At 37.8% G+C, this 14,850-nt stretch overlaps 1 protein-coding gene across 2 annotated transcripts in view; it reads left to right on the forward strand.

Annotated features, from left to right (window-relative positions):
* LMBRD1 (LMBR1 domain containing 1) overlaps nucleotides 1–14,850 on the forward strand; it is a 69,597-nt gene that overhangs the window by 32,757 nt on the left and 21,990 nt on the right. For both annotated transcript variants that reach the window (XM_040059898.2, XM_040059899.2), the window contains exons 8-9: nucleotides 9,912–10,037; nucleotides 12,440–12,592. In XM_040059898.2, the coding sequence (XP_039915832.1) occupies nucleotides 9,912–10,037; nucleotides 12,440–12,592 (279 nt within the window). The remainder of the gene's footprint in view (nucleotides 1–9,911; nucleotides 10,038–12,439; nucleotides 12,593–14,850) is intronic.

Consider the following 14,850-nt stretch of genomic DNA (forward strand, 5'->3'; position numbering starts at 1 on the left):
GTAGCTATGTGGTCCTGGACAGGCAGCTCTAGGGGACCCTGCTTGGGCAGAGGTGTTGAACCAGCTGACCTCCAGAGTCCCTCTGGCGTTCTGCTGTGTGGATCTGCAGGGTTTACAGTGGTACCAGTGGGTTACACTGTGTTGAACTTCATGGCGTGAGGTATCTTCTCTTTAAGCTTGGGTCTAAGCTATGGAATGGTTGAGGTGACAATGGTTGTCAATAAGATTGGCTCTTTATTGGATTAATTTTTTCCACAATACTGGTTTTACTGTTGTAACCTTATTTAGTTTAGTTTGAACAACTATTTATTCACAGTTGTTAATTTGTGGGGAAAAAAAAAAAATAAGAAAATATTTATTAGAGATTCTTACGATGATTTATTCACCTCAGTACAACTAGTGTTTTAAAAAGTACAGTGGGCACTTTGAAAAAACTGTGCAATGTCAGAAAACAAGTTAGTTATATTTTAATAACTGCTAGCTTGTGCAAGACTGTTCTGTGTCAGAAGATAGTAATAACTTTCAGGTACTTTGATAGGTGGCAATTTTCAGAAGCTCATTGAGTAAGTGAAAGGGAGACTGTCAATTCAGAGTACGGGAACAACAACCAAACTTTTAATACCTATTCTTTTTCTAAGTAATAGAAATTTCGTGACTCTGCAACTTGGTTGGACAAAAAGCAAGTTTGCATCCTTCTGTAAATGGATGTATCAATATAAAAGCTGCAGTTATGTTTCTTTTAACTGACTTTGAGCTGATACTTTTTGGCATATTTTTTTAGAATACAATACTAAAACTTCATGTTGCATTTCCTTGCCGAATACACCGAAGAATAATCTTTTTTTGATTTTAATTGACAGTTTGGAAGACCAGGAAGGGACAAGAAAGATGAAACTAGGAAAGATGTGTCTGCTCAATTTTTAACTTTTTAAGGGGAAATAATAGTATAGGTGAATAATGTAGATGGAGTTACAAATGTTCACTTGATACATTAGTATTACTGACATGAGCATAAACATAGATTTCATTTTCTCAAGTATATGCAATGTTTAAATGAACATTATTTAGACCTATGTCTCTCAACATAATCCTTAATTGGTAGTTGCTTTTTTATTTTCAAGCTTTATCACTAAGTCTACTTTTTTGGCCTTATGTAATGTACTGAAAGTACAATGCTTGATACTTAAAATTGTTTAGTAAGACATGTGAACAAGTCATCTTCAGGGGGGTTCTGCAAATCCATGGCATTGATGATTTATACTGACAGCTTTCTATGTCTATAAATATGGAATAGTAGCAAGAAAATGATAAATTAGGCCTTCAGTGCTATGCTGGTTTTGGCTGGGGAAGAGTTTGAAACAGTTTCACAGATGATGTAGTTTGCATCTATACTTTCATTAATGTGTTTTACATTGAAATGGTTCTACATAGCCTTAGGTATTAGAACAATAGTTGTGAGCTCCAGATTGCTATGAATTGATACTTTGAATTCAAGACAGAATAATGAGTTACTCATACAATAATAGGCAGATGAATTTTTGAGTGATCTTGCACATCTCATTTAGCATGTCCTTGAAGGATGATTATAATTGGCTTTGTAGTTTTCCTAAACATTTAATAAACATTATTTGATTTCTTATGGAACTGTAAAATGCTGTTTTCCTCTGTCCTGAAAGAGGAAGTGCTTGTCTACTCACAAATGTGTTGACCTTTTCACACCTAATTTTTGTCCAGATTGAGATTTAATTTTCTGCATTTGATGTTATTAACAACCAAAGAGCTCAAAACCTTTTAGAATCTGTCTAACTTTAAAAGCACTCATTCATTAGTGATATTCTTTTAAGCAGATGTCAAACAGGCATTGAGAAATTGAGATGTTAGTAGCATTCATCGTCATTACTAGTTAATCATTTCAATGCCAATTCTGAAATAGTAGAGAAATGTAATTCTTTCATTAGGTTCACATCTCTGTGAAGTAGTAAATAACCATAATAGCAAACCAATTTGATGGTTGTTTTAACAGCCTGATTCCTACTACACTGTTGAAGAACTGTAGATATTAAACTGTTGGAAAAATGATAATCTACATTCCAATTCTAAAATTTTAAAGTAAGTTACTCGTCTGGTTTTTAATGCTTTTCTAAGCCTGATGGAGCAGTATAGAAGGTGACAACTAGACAAAATAATTATGGTCAGTACTGTAACTGAAGCAGAGTTAACTCTTTCACAGATGTTTTGCCCAGCAAGCACTAGTTCACAGCGTGTAGTAGAGCAACTGTAGTGTTGAGGCTGTTGTATTTGGCTTCTGTATCTTAGAAACCTTAATGGCATTTTTTTGTCCACTTAAACATTGACAAAAAATGAGTCTGTATGGTGAAGAGAAAACATTATTATGAGGAATGAAGGTAAATGTATAGCAGGATACTGTAGGGATGAAGAATAGAGAAATGGAGAAACAAGTGCTCAGTGCAAGATTCATGTTGTGTACTGCAGATCATGCAAGAGTTGTCATAGTGAACCTGCCTGTTCTGTATGGTCAATCTGTTCCGTGCTTTGAGATGTTTTTTATAACAATGTTGTTCAAGAAGTTGTGCTCTCATAGCAACTGAAGATTGGATGCTAAAACTTTCCATGAGAAATTTTACCAGATAAGACACTGAATGATTATTGAAGCTGTATGGCATGAGATTTTTAGAGGAAGCAAATAGCCAACAGTCCATGAGAGAGTTTGCTGTCTTCAGATGCGTTTAGTAGGCTTTCTCCTTTACCCCTCATAATTTAAGGGAAGATATATGAACTGCTGTCACTATTTGCCATGCTTAATGCTGCTCTGGAAATAAGATTCTTGAATTCCAATTTTTATTTTTGAATGAATGGTAGTATGAGTAGGCAGTCAGAGATGGAGACATGGCTTTAGAAAAAAAAGCAGATAATGAGTCCTTTTAGGGTCAGATTACTTTTCGAGAGAACTGTGCAGTCAAGCTGCACAGAGTAGGTACACTTTCAATCAAGGTGGAGTCCTAGTTCCTCTTAAACTCAGTGTTGCTTGTGTTGGTGTGACACCTGAAAATGCACCTCACTGACCAACCTGCTCAGTCAGAAGCAATGCTGGCAAAAATGCCTTGTACTTGTACAGAGCTGTTCAATATAAGCAACTGAATTATGTCAATTATTATGAAAGGTAAAATGTATTCTGTGACTTCCCTCATGTTTAGTATGATTCAAATAAAAGGCTAATTAGGCTATTACTATATAAAATTATCTTTTATACTGAAATAATTCTTTAAATTGAGGGTTTTTTTTAATTGGGACACTTGTATTGAAGCAAATTAGATCATAATTGACTGTATTTCTTAAATATTGCATATATTAAAATAGTTTAAATGTTTCTAACTTGAATAGATGCATTTTGGTCAGTCTAGTTGGTAGAACTGAACATTTTGTCCTTCATGGTCACACTTTGAGGTGAAGTACTGATGTAAGCTGTTGCAAGAAAATAGGAATTTGAATATTTGTATCTTTAAAGCTGAGAGTATTTCTGGTGTCTTTTAAATACAGTTTGTTAGAAGAATTCTCTTTTTAATTTGGCTTTTTTAATGTGATTTCGCTAGAGGGCACTGCTGTGCAAGAAATGTTTGTCAATATTTATTCCTGCGCTTCTTGCCCAAGACTAGATAGACATCTTTTAAAAACCTCAGTGATAACCACTTTAAAGCCACTTGCATGATATACAGACCCCTAATAATAAATGGAGCAGGAAGTCATTCTGATATGCTATACAAATACTTTTTGATAATTTATTGAAATTACAAGTTTATTTTTTAAGTATCTTTAATAGAAAAAGTTGTTACCTCGTCTTCATTTTTAGTTCTGGTTGTGCATCAAGCTGATGAGAAAAAATTTACTTGTTCTGTTTGATGTCTAACAAGGAGGAGATTATCCTGTTTGGGCCATAGGTTAATCATTTGACCATATCTTGTTAGCTGAACATAGCAGATTAGAAAGTGAAACATAATCAACTTCCAGTTAGATTATAACGCCTGATGGCTTCAGGCTTTTTGCAGTAGGTGTTCAGGTTTAAGTCACTTAACTCTATTTTCAAGTAATTTACTATATTAATTTTAATGGATTTTGCTGTCTTCCTCTCAACTGATCTATGTGTTTATGGCTGATGTGATTGATGATTAGGTGTTCCCACCTTAATACTTGCTTTAGGTGAAATTCTTTCATAGTTTGTGCTACTTAAAATCTTACACTAGAGGTTATGGTTTTCAGTGGAAAGCCTTTTTGGATCTTTTTAATACTCAAGAGTTTATCCCTGAAGTAGTTGCTTTCTGCAACAACTTCAGTAAAACATGATTTTCAACTTGTTACAATTTCACTTCTGCTTTCTGTTTCTGAGTGACTGTTATTAGCAATAGCAGGCAATTAATAAGAGACTTCCCTCATCTGGCCATGGGTTGTATGAGTTTGCAAGTCTCAATTCTCCTGTAATTTCTTATAAGGTATTTAATGCTCTGTCTGAAGCATGGAGATTATTTGGGCTCAGTGGCATGCTCAGAGAACAGGTAGAGCATGCTTCTCACTGCTTTTTCAGTGCCAACTGTTACTGCATAGAGACATTGATATATTTGTTGCATTCTTGAGCGTTACAGGCTCCTGCTTTAGATGGATTTATTTTCAAATTACTGTCTCAGACTGAACTACCACTTCCATGAGTAAAAAATAAGAGAGGAGTCTCAAAAGCTTTGTTCTAATGAGGCTGGGAAGCCAGGTTTTCTGTTGCAGTAAGTTGTTCTGTGTTTTTGCTCTTATCCTTTAGTGTAGAAGGCCTTATACTTCAGAAAGTCTTTAAGTACGAACTTCATCCATCCAGAGATGCCTGTGGACAGAAACTCAAATGAGGAGACAGCTGCTCATGGATGATGCTTCTAACTTGTAGTTAATAGGTAGTGAGCTCTTAGGATTTGGCTTTCCAGCCCTTAAGCTAAATAATAGTCGTGATCTTGTGTTGACCACTTGTGGTGATTCATGAGAGGGGATACTTCTCAAAATAAGTTGGCTTAACTATAAACTCAGACTTTTTTTTTGTACTCAAAAATGTGGTTTCAATGAAGCTATCCAGCATCCAAAAGAGCAGAAATAGAGTCTGAGACCTTAGAGATCTGTCCTTGCAACATGTGTTACCAGATACCAGCCTGAAGAGTTAGTGTTTAGTTCCAGACTCAGTTTATTTTGAAGAACCTATGTTACAAAACTGTATACAGTAGCTATTACATTTGGAGATCTCGTTTTACTCTTTGGTACAGTGTCTCTTATTTGACTGAACACTTCTAGACAAAACATCTAAAAATAAGTCCTGGGATATGTTGTTTCAGTGGTATAAATATGTCAAGAATTAATTACTTGTTTTATATAAATTTATGTACATTAACTTGTGTTAATTGCTTTAAAGGCTCTTTTGGTATGTTTTGATTCATATTCCAAACATTGAACCCACGGTTTGTTTCAGGACTAAGCACTCTCTTGGCTGTAGTGTACATCTTTGGTTTGTTTTCCTTTGCTATCCTCAATATCTTGTTTGCATGTTAAATTGCAGATGCCTAAAATAATAGCCCTTGAATAATTTAACAGTTTTACTAACCCAGGGGATTAGAACTTTGTCCAGGGCAGCCTTGAACTTCTGTATCAGCCTGAAGGAAAATGCAGCCCTGAAAATGAGCTAATATGGCTTCTGTTCAGACCTGTGACACATCACATGAGATGACTCATTTCTCTGTCCTTCATTCTATAATTTGTCATCTTGAAGGACCAATGTGTGCATTTCCCACACTGATGATGGGATCCTTACTTGCATAATCATCTTACTATTAGCATCTTCTGTATTCAGGGAAGGACTTTAGACAGCCTTTATTGCTAGAATCACAAGAGCGAGTTTGACGTTCAAGTATGTAGTTCACATTTTCAAAACCAGCAAAACAGTACAGCACTTTGAGAGCTGTATTTTTCTTTGTAGAAACTTAGACTAAGCTTTAAAGCCCTGGATTTTATTTCTTAACAGTTTCATAGAGTGAATACTTGATATGTTAATTAATATGTTAGCTATTTGAAGAACAGGTGGAAACCTCAGATGTTGAAATCTAATTACTTTTAGGCTCAGATCCTATCAAATTGTAAAATTTTTTAGGTACATATTGTACTAATCTCTTATGGGTTTCTGCACACTAGCACTGGCTAGAAATGTTTTAGGTTCCAGAGTGGGACCTCAGATAAATTGCAACCTGTACTCTGGTTTATGATGTTGTATGGTGTTCACATGTCCCCTAAATTCTGTAGTTATGCTACTAGCTGATCTGAGTGAGCTCTTTGGAGGCAGTAAGGGCCCAATATCATTAGGCTTCATAAATGATCTGAGTGATGGTGTTGAGTAATCATATAGTTTGAGAAATATGCCAAATTGGGAGAAATAGATAAAACAGAAGAGGCACCATACGGACACTGACAGATGGGAAGATTGGGGCAACAAGAATGACATCAGGTTTAGCAGATATGGGTTAATTCCAAGTAACATTTAGTGCTTGGGTCTGATCAGCTGGGAGATGGTTCTGTTGGAAATGACCTGGAAGTCCTACTGGGCAGCAAGCTGAGTATGATACAGCAGTGTGCCTTGCAGCAGAAATCCAGACAGTGTCCAGGGCTTGCCTCAGCAAGAGTGTACACATTTTCATTGTATTTGGCACTTCCAAAGTCATACCTGGAAATTGTCTGATTTTGGTCCCCTAGTTTATGAAACAGGTAAACTGTAGAGGCTTCAAAGAAGGCTTGTGGACATGATTACAAAGTTGCAGAGAGCAAAGCATAAATAAAAGCTGAAGAAATTTTTTATTTGGCCTAGAGAAGAGAATTTTAGGAGAGTGCTTTTTACAGAATCATCTTTGAGATCAAGTCCAACCTATGACCTCACACTACCTTATCAACTAGACCATAGCACCAAGTGCCATATCCAAGACTTTCTTTAAACACATCCAGGGGCAGTCACTCCACCACCTCCCTGGGCAGACCATTTCAGGGCCCAATAACCTTTTCTGTGAAGAGCTTCTTATGTCCAACCTAACCGTCCCCTGGTGCAGCTTAAGATGGTGTCCTCTTGTCCTCTCACTGGTGGCTTGGGAGGAGAGACCGATCCCCACCTGGCTGCAGCCTCCTTTCAGGGAGTTGTAGGGAGGATTAAGGTCTCCCGAGTCTCCTTTTTTCTAGACTGAACAACCCCAGCTCCCTCAGATGCTCCTCACAGGACTTGTGTTCCAGACCCTTCACCAGCCTTGTTGCCCTTCCCCAGTCTTGCTCCAGCCTCTCAGCATCCTTCCTAAATTGGGGGCCCAGAACTGGACAGAGCACTCAAGGTGTGGCCTCACCAGTGCTGAGCACAGGGGAAGAATGACCGCCCTGCTCCTGCTGCCCACACCATTGCTGGCACCGGCCAGGATGCCACTGGCCTTCTTGGTCACCTGGGCACACCCTGGCTCATGTTCAGCCAGCTGTCCATCAGTGCTACTGTCCAGTCACTCCGTCCCCAGCCTGTAGTGCTGCAGGGGTTTGTTGTGGCCAAAGTGCAGGACCTGACACTTGGTCCTGCTGAACCTCATATCCTTGAATTGGGCCCATCAATCCAGTATGTCCAGGTCTCCCTGCAGAACCCTCCTACCCTCCAGTAGATGAACAGTCTCCCTCAGCTTGTTGTCACCTGCAAATTTGCTAATGGTAGACTCAGTCCTGTGGTTCTTTTGAGATCCAGACGACCGCCGATGGCAAAAGGCACAGAGCCTGCTCTCTTGATGAGGGGATATCATGGCTTTATTCTGGGGTCGTGCCCCCGCTGGTGGCAGAGCTCTTACTTAGCTCCTTTCCTGTCCCTGTACCAGAGAGACTGAGCCACTGCCACTCCCAGGGCTTTTCCCCAGGGGACAGGCCTAGAGGCAGGGACGAGCCACTGCCCAATCAGGGATAAGGTGGGAGTGGAACAGAGTTGGGTTACATTCCAGAGTGCGGGATGGGCATGGCCGAGCAGGGACAAACCACGTGGTAGTTTCCAAGGGGAACAGGGGAAACATTACAAAGCCAATATAAAAATGAAACACAATATAAACCCAATTAACACACTGTAACACAATCCCCTCATGCAGAGCATCAGTAAAGACATTAAACAGGACTGACCACAACACTAATCCTTGGGGGACACCAGCAGTGACTGACTGGCAGCTGGATGCAGCGCTGTTCACCAGCGCTCTCTGGGCCTGGCCATCCAGCCAGTTCTTAACCCAGCCAAGAGTGCTCCCGTCCAAGCCATGGGCTGCCAGCTTTTCCAGGAGTGTGCTGTGGGATACAGTGTTGAAGGCTTTGCTAAAGTCTAGGTAGACAATATCTGCAGCCTCATGAGGTAGCAAAGCAGCTTAATATTGTCAAAGGAGACAGTCTAAAGGGAGAGCTGACACACATTTATGGACAGTTGTCAAGTCCAGGCTAAGTTATGATGTATTCAAAAACACAGTCAAAAAATGGACAGTGCCTTGCTCTGTGTTCAGTGCATTGAGACTATGCTGAAGTGGGTTTCTAAGCAGGTCAGATTGTGTCTTGCGTGCAGAAAACTCGTGATGTGACAGCATGTATGGTGACATTTTCAACACACTAGCATTTGTGTTAAACCTATTCTCAGTAGGAAATGTAAAGCTGTGCTTGAAGGAGGGAGTGGTATTTCTGTGAAATTCTAGAAAACTGCTCTTCAAACTTCTGGAAGTATTTAAATGGTTTGTAGATGTGGCCCTTAGGGACATGCTTTAGTGGTGGACTTCGCAGTGTTAGATTACTGGTTGAACTGGATAATCTTAGAGTTCTCTTTCATCCTAAACAGTTCTGTTAGCAAGCATTCAGCTATCAAAGACTCTAGTAAAATCTTGTGTGTTAATTGCTGAGGGAGAAAAGAGCTTTTCTGCTGAGCTCTGCACCAAGAGCAATGTTGGATTATGCCCTTTTCTGACCCAGAGATGAGTCAATAAATGAATTCCAAGCTTAGGGCTAATGTCTCTAAACTGCCTGGAGAAGCTTCTGATATTTGCCTTGATCCTTGAGAATCATAGGGTAACAGAGAGAAAGTAGTGCCTTTTTTTTGTTTACCTTGCTTCAAATATGTTTCTTTTTATCTTAGTGGAAAGCTTAGGGACCTTTAATTGAAAAAATCTGGATGTTCATGTAGAAGCTGGCAAAACACTTTGAAAGACATATATGTCTTATAATGTTTATAATGAGAAATAAATTCCAACAAAATTTATGAATTTGAATGGGTATCTAAGCAGTATTGGAATGTAACTGAGTTCAGTTGTTCACATAACTTTTGCTGCCTTTTTACTGTAGAATTTTGGTTTTAGTAAATTAGGTACTTTCGACCCAATTTAATTTTAAAAGCAACTTGAAGACTACTGGCTGCAAAGAACTTGTGTGTACTTTGCTTCTAAAACTGCTATTGTTCAATATCTAGAAATCTCTGTACTGCACAAAATGTTCATTTTGATCTAAAGTGGGAAAGTTAAGGTTTCTGGAAGCGATGTGATATATAAAAAACAAGGGCTAGTTTGATAAATCATCAGTGTGCTGTGCTTATATGAAGTCTTAATATGTCTTAGTGATCATGAGACACTTAAGTACCACTGGAATGAAATGGAATGCTGGAATTTGCATAGCATGTTTGTTATGTTTTGCTCAAAAGGGGAAAGGAATTGGTTGCCTCAGTGAAAGTATGCGGGTGGGGTGAAAAAGCCACCCAGCTGTGATACCTCATAGCTACAACATAGAGCAGCCTTATCAGATGAAAATATGTGGCAGAAAATTTGAGTATGTATGTTTTCTTTTTATTTAAGGCTTATGGTATGTCAGCTTTGCCCTTAAACTTGATTAAGGGGACTACCAGTGCATCCTATGAACGTTTAGAGAACACTGAAGATATTGAAGAAGTGGAACAGCATTTACTGAGGATTAAATCAAAGGTAAGTTCTTCATTGTTCTCACTTTCTTAATATTTTTTTTTCTTTGCTTACTAGTTCATGGTCATGCTGTAGAGTCCTTGCTCTGGAAGAAATAGCAAGTCAGAAATTAATAGCTTGCAGTTATTTGAGTTACTTTGAAACACATGTGGTCATTTGTGTGGCAGTGATTACATTTTTTTGTCAGTCCTGCAGCTGTAGTTATTTCTGTCTCAAACTTCTCCAGGCCTGCTTGGGTGGAGGAGATGCTTTGTAGATATTAACCTCACTTAGTCTGCTACCAGAAACAGCATCCAGTTTGACAGCTTACTCAGTGCAGTGTAGTTAGCACTGGATATTTGCCACATTGAGCTGTCATGATTTAGATTCATCAAACTATTAATCATCTTTATGAAAAAATAACAGCTCCAGATATTCTTGCTTCCCAGTTAATGTACCTTGCTGTTATAACCAATTTCTTTACAAAAAGAATACATATGGAAAGCTGTTCTGAGTCCTAAATATCCCTAGGATGCAAATACCATCTGTGAACCCATGATGCTTTTGCTGCTAATGCTATGCCTCATATAAGCAAGACACTTTTAACAATTTGCACTCTCTGAGTGCAAGCCAAAGGGGAGTAAGATTTTTTTACATACAAGATGATAGGGGAAAATCTCCCACCTCTTTTTTCTACCCATTTCAGGTAATGGCTTGACCAGTGTTTCCACAGCCTTGATTGGGCAAAGTGACATGGAGGTGCCTCGCTTCCATCCTGGCAGTCCATCTGTGCTGTTGTGTGCTCTGTGATAGTAGACCTCAGAGATGTTGAAGCAGTTCCAGCAGTCTTCCCTTGATACTTGGCTTACCTCTACACCGTCTGGGCACCTTCAGTGTTTTAGATACTTTGTTAAATAAAGAAATCTAAAAAGTAGTCTGTTTAAATTACCATGTTTTAGTTTTGCAAAAAGTATTACGCTCCCAAGACATCCCTTACTGAAACAATATGAGACAAAATGAGAAATCTGTGACAAATGGATCAATCCTTATTGTAGAAGACCTTGTTGGATTATGATAATTTGCAAAGAAGACCAGTTGTTCAGTCTAACTAAACTATACGTTCAAAAGGTAGAAAGTTCTTAATTTATGTTTCTATTGTAACATGACCTTTATTGCAAACTAATTTTTCTTGGTTTATGGATTCTGGTCAGGATTTTGCCTCATTCTGTAATGGAAATATTAGTTCTTCAGTTATATGTGCATTAAGTTGTGAAGAAAGTGTTACTGAGAGTACTTTACAGTAAAAAAAATAGAAGTATGAAGGTGTTCTACTATGATTTAATATGTAGTATATTCTTGTGCATCTGGTAGGCTTATTTCATTAGTGTTAAGTAATTGAAGAGTGAACTTGCAGATTGAGAGCTTAAACTGTTGTCAAAAAGTCCTTTTTAAGTCACAGAAGTGCTGTACAGGGTATAGTACATGTTTCTATTAAAAGTATATTGTAACCTCCAATTTAAGTGTTATGTATGCCTATAATGTGGTTGTAGCCTTTTTGATAAATTTATTTAATATTTTTAACTTCACTGGTATAAAGTGTTATGTTATTTACAGAAAGGATCCTTTAAAATAAGAGGATAATTAATAAGGAATTTCAAAACTTTAGAATATAATTTTAGTGCATTTCCTACTATAAAAGAATCTCTTTTTCCATGTATGAGTTTGTAATACACAAGCATCGATTTTTAAAAACAATTTTGGTTCAGCTACCTAATGCCCAGTTTGGTGCTTTTGCTTACAGCAAATAACTGAGATGTGAGGATGTGCTACTTTAGTGGAGTGTAATGGTTCCTGCTCTGTGTTTAAAGGCTCAAAATTAAAAGACATTCTTAAGCATAATAATCAAACAAATTATCTGGTATATTCAACTAATTCTTGGGGTAATGCTGCCTCTTATCTGACCTATGTTTCTTGCTCAAGAAACATAGCTGAATATCAAGTGGAATGTTGGGAAGAAAGTAAGAAGTGCTGAGCTGGATATATAGGCTTAATCATGGAATTTAATGGGAAGTGACCTGAAAATCACCATGTTCAACCTTCTACACAAAATATGGACCTCTTTCAGGTTAGATCAGGTTATTTAGATCATGACTGTGCTTTTAAACCATCTCTAGCCATGAAGACTACCTACTCTGTTAAAGTTTTTGAACATACTCATTGTGAAAAGTGGTTTTTGCCACCTAATAGGAATTCTTCTTGTTGCAGCTTGTGACTTACATGCTTCATCCTCTTGACAGTCACAAAAGTAATGCATGCATGAATTATATACTAGAAATTCTTTAGAGTTGTTTTAAATAATTTAAGTAGCTGTCAAGTCTATTTTCTTGATTTGGTGACTTGATCTTTTGCCCCCTTTTTGTAACCAGTGCAGAGATGGTCGTCCTCTGTCATCGAGGGATAGACGAACTTTACAACAACTAGAAGATAGATTAAGGACACTTCGAAGGAGAGAGAGGCATCTGGAATCTATTGAGAAAAGCTGGTGGACAAAGTTCTGTGAAGCTATTCGACCTCTAAAGGTAAAAGTTCTCACTTTTTGATACTTAAATTGAAATAACTTCCTTTTTCCCTCAGAAGTTACAGGTCAAGTTTATCAATTGCCACCCTGAATATCAACTGCTTTTATTTTTTTAATTTGCTCCAGTATTATGCAATGAAGTGAACTCTGAGCTGTTGGAAAACGTTCTACTTTGTCTCAACTCTGATTTGTATTAAAAGTGAACAAATCGTAGCTGATATACTTTAGTGCTATTGCCATAAAAAATGTGAACATCTTTTTTATTGAACATACAAAAATGAGAAGAAGAGAAGGAAGACTTCTACAGCTGTCAGTTAGCTTAGGTTGATCTAAATTACATGTATCCAGCAGAAATAAGAAACACTTTGATAATATATGCATTTGGAACAAATATCTTGCCAAGGAATTGATAAATAGTAAGCTAGCTGAGTAGAACCTAACATCATGGATACTTAACCAATGCAAAGGAGATGGTTACTGGGGCAAAGCTTTTATCTTGGTCTCTTTGATCTTAGGACTTTGATTTTCAGTAGATACCTGGTTTTGAAAACGAGTACTTTTATGAACGGTATTGCCATACAAAGTATTTCTTGCCAACTAGATGCAGGAAGAAATTTCAGCATTACTTTCAACTGTAGGCTGCTTTTGGGAAAGCTGGGGAGAAGGGTGGTGGGTTGTACACAGTTTCTTCTGTCATTGCTGCTGTTGATGCTGAGTGCTCAAGGCAATGGGCTGAAATTGCAGCTGAACAAAAGCTGTCAGTGTGCAATTCTTAGTGGAGTTATCTTGCTGTGATACATTACAAATATAGACTGAGTTTGAAAGGACAAATCTCTAACTATTCATGTTAACAGTTTGGAAGCTTCCTTTCTATTTAAAAAATACTTAATACAGCTTGTGTATTAAGTATTAAGCATTAAGCTTCTGTAACTTTTCACATAAAGCTCAAATTTGAGAAATGTGTTGGCCGTGTATTTTGTGGGACTTTAACAGTTCATTGTGTTCTCCCAGGGGAGGATACACTATCATTAGTTACAGCTTAGCACCTGTAGTCTGGATGGTATTCCAGTGTCTCCTTGTTTTTGTGGTTTGAAAGCTTTGTATTCTCTCAGTAACTGTGACAGTCACTGTGAGTTGTTGACTCATGAATCACAGACTAAAGCAAAGTTGCAGGTGGATAAATTTTCCTGACAAATTTTTCTTAGACTATGGTTGTGCTATGAAGCATGTCAGAGAACTTGTTTACTTTGACGAGAGCTGTCCTGTGAAGGTTGTAATATCTATCACTTAATTACATGTTAACTATTGCAGAAATGTTTTACTGCTGCTTGAAAAGCATTTGGGGTGTCTTTGGAGATGTATAACTTGTCAGTTGTTCTACTGGGCTTTAAGAAAAGGTGAAGATCTGTTCAATATCCATATGTAGTACTTCTGTTCAAAGTAGAAGGGCAGAAAGTATCTTGGACCTTTGCCTTTTACAACATTTTCACCTTCAGTGCCTTCAATTTGGATATTACTGTTCAAATATGTGTCTACAGTGAAACCTCTGTTATACTGTCCTTGTATGCTGTCCTCAAGTGTTCTTGCTTTGTTTTAGTGCTGCTAAGATCTATTAGTGTGTGATTTATTGTTAAACAAAGGCAAAACTTTTTTCTTTAGGTAGAAAGCCTCATTTGACGATTGTTCTACTCAAAGCTAATGCAAAGATGAAGCTGTTAGTTTTTCAATTCAGTCAAAAGCTGCACATCTTCAAATCCCAGGAAATTGAGTATTGGCCAAAATGGGTTTTGAGTAATGCTGAATTAGTCTAATTTCCTTCTACAAAATGTAGCATTTCGTGCCTCTCCTTTTTATGGTTTCTTACACTTTCAACTGATACTCTCAGCGATAAGAGGAATGTGGTATAATATGGGTTTTTAAGAATTATTTGTGGAAAACAAACTCTGGAGCACAGAGCTATGTTTGTTCAATATGTGAACAAAACCATAGGATATGAAACATGGAAGTCTGTTCAACAATAATAAATTGGCAGTATTGCATCTGTATTTTCGTGGTGTACATCACAGCTGTTGGGAACAAACTGGAGATGCCTAAGGCAATATAAGACAAACAGGTGCTTTGTTTTGAGATCTGCAGGAACAGAGATCCCCACTCTTTTTTTCTAAGGCTCAGCTCCTTTTGTCCTGACTCTGCAGTGGCATAGAGGGGAATAGGGAGTTGCCATCAGTCCGTAACACCTCTACTCTGCTCTTGCTCCCT

This window comes from Hirundo rustica, chromosome 3 (assembly GCF_015227805.2).
Source record: "Hirundo rustica isolate bHirRus1 chromosome 3, bHirRus1.pri.v3, whole genome shotgun sequence".
In the NCBI taxonomy this organism is placed as follows: Eukaryota; Metazoa; Chordata; class Aves; order Passeriformes; family Hirundinidae; genus Hirundo; species Hirundo rustica.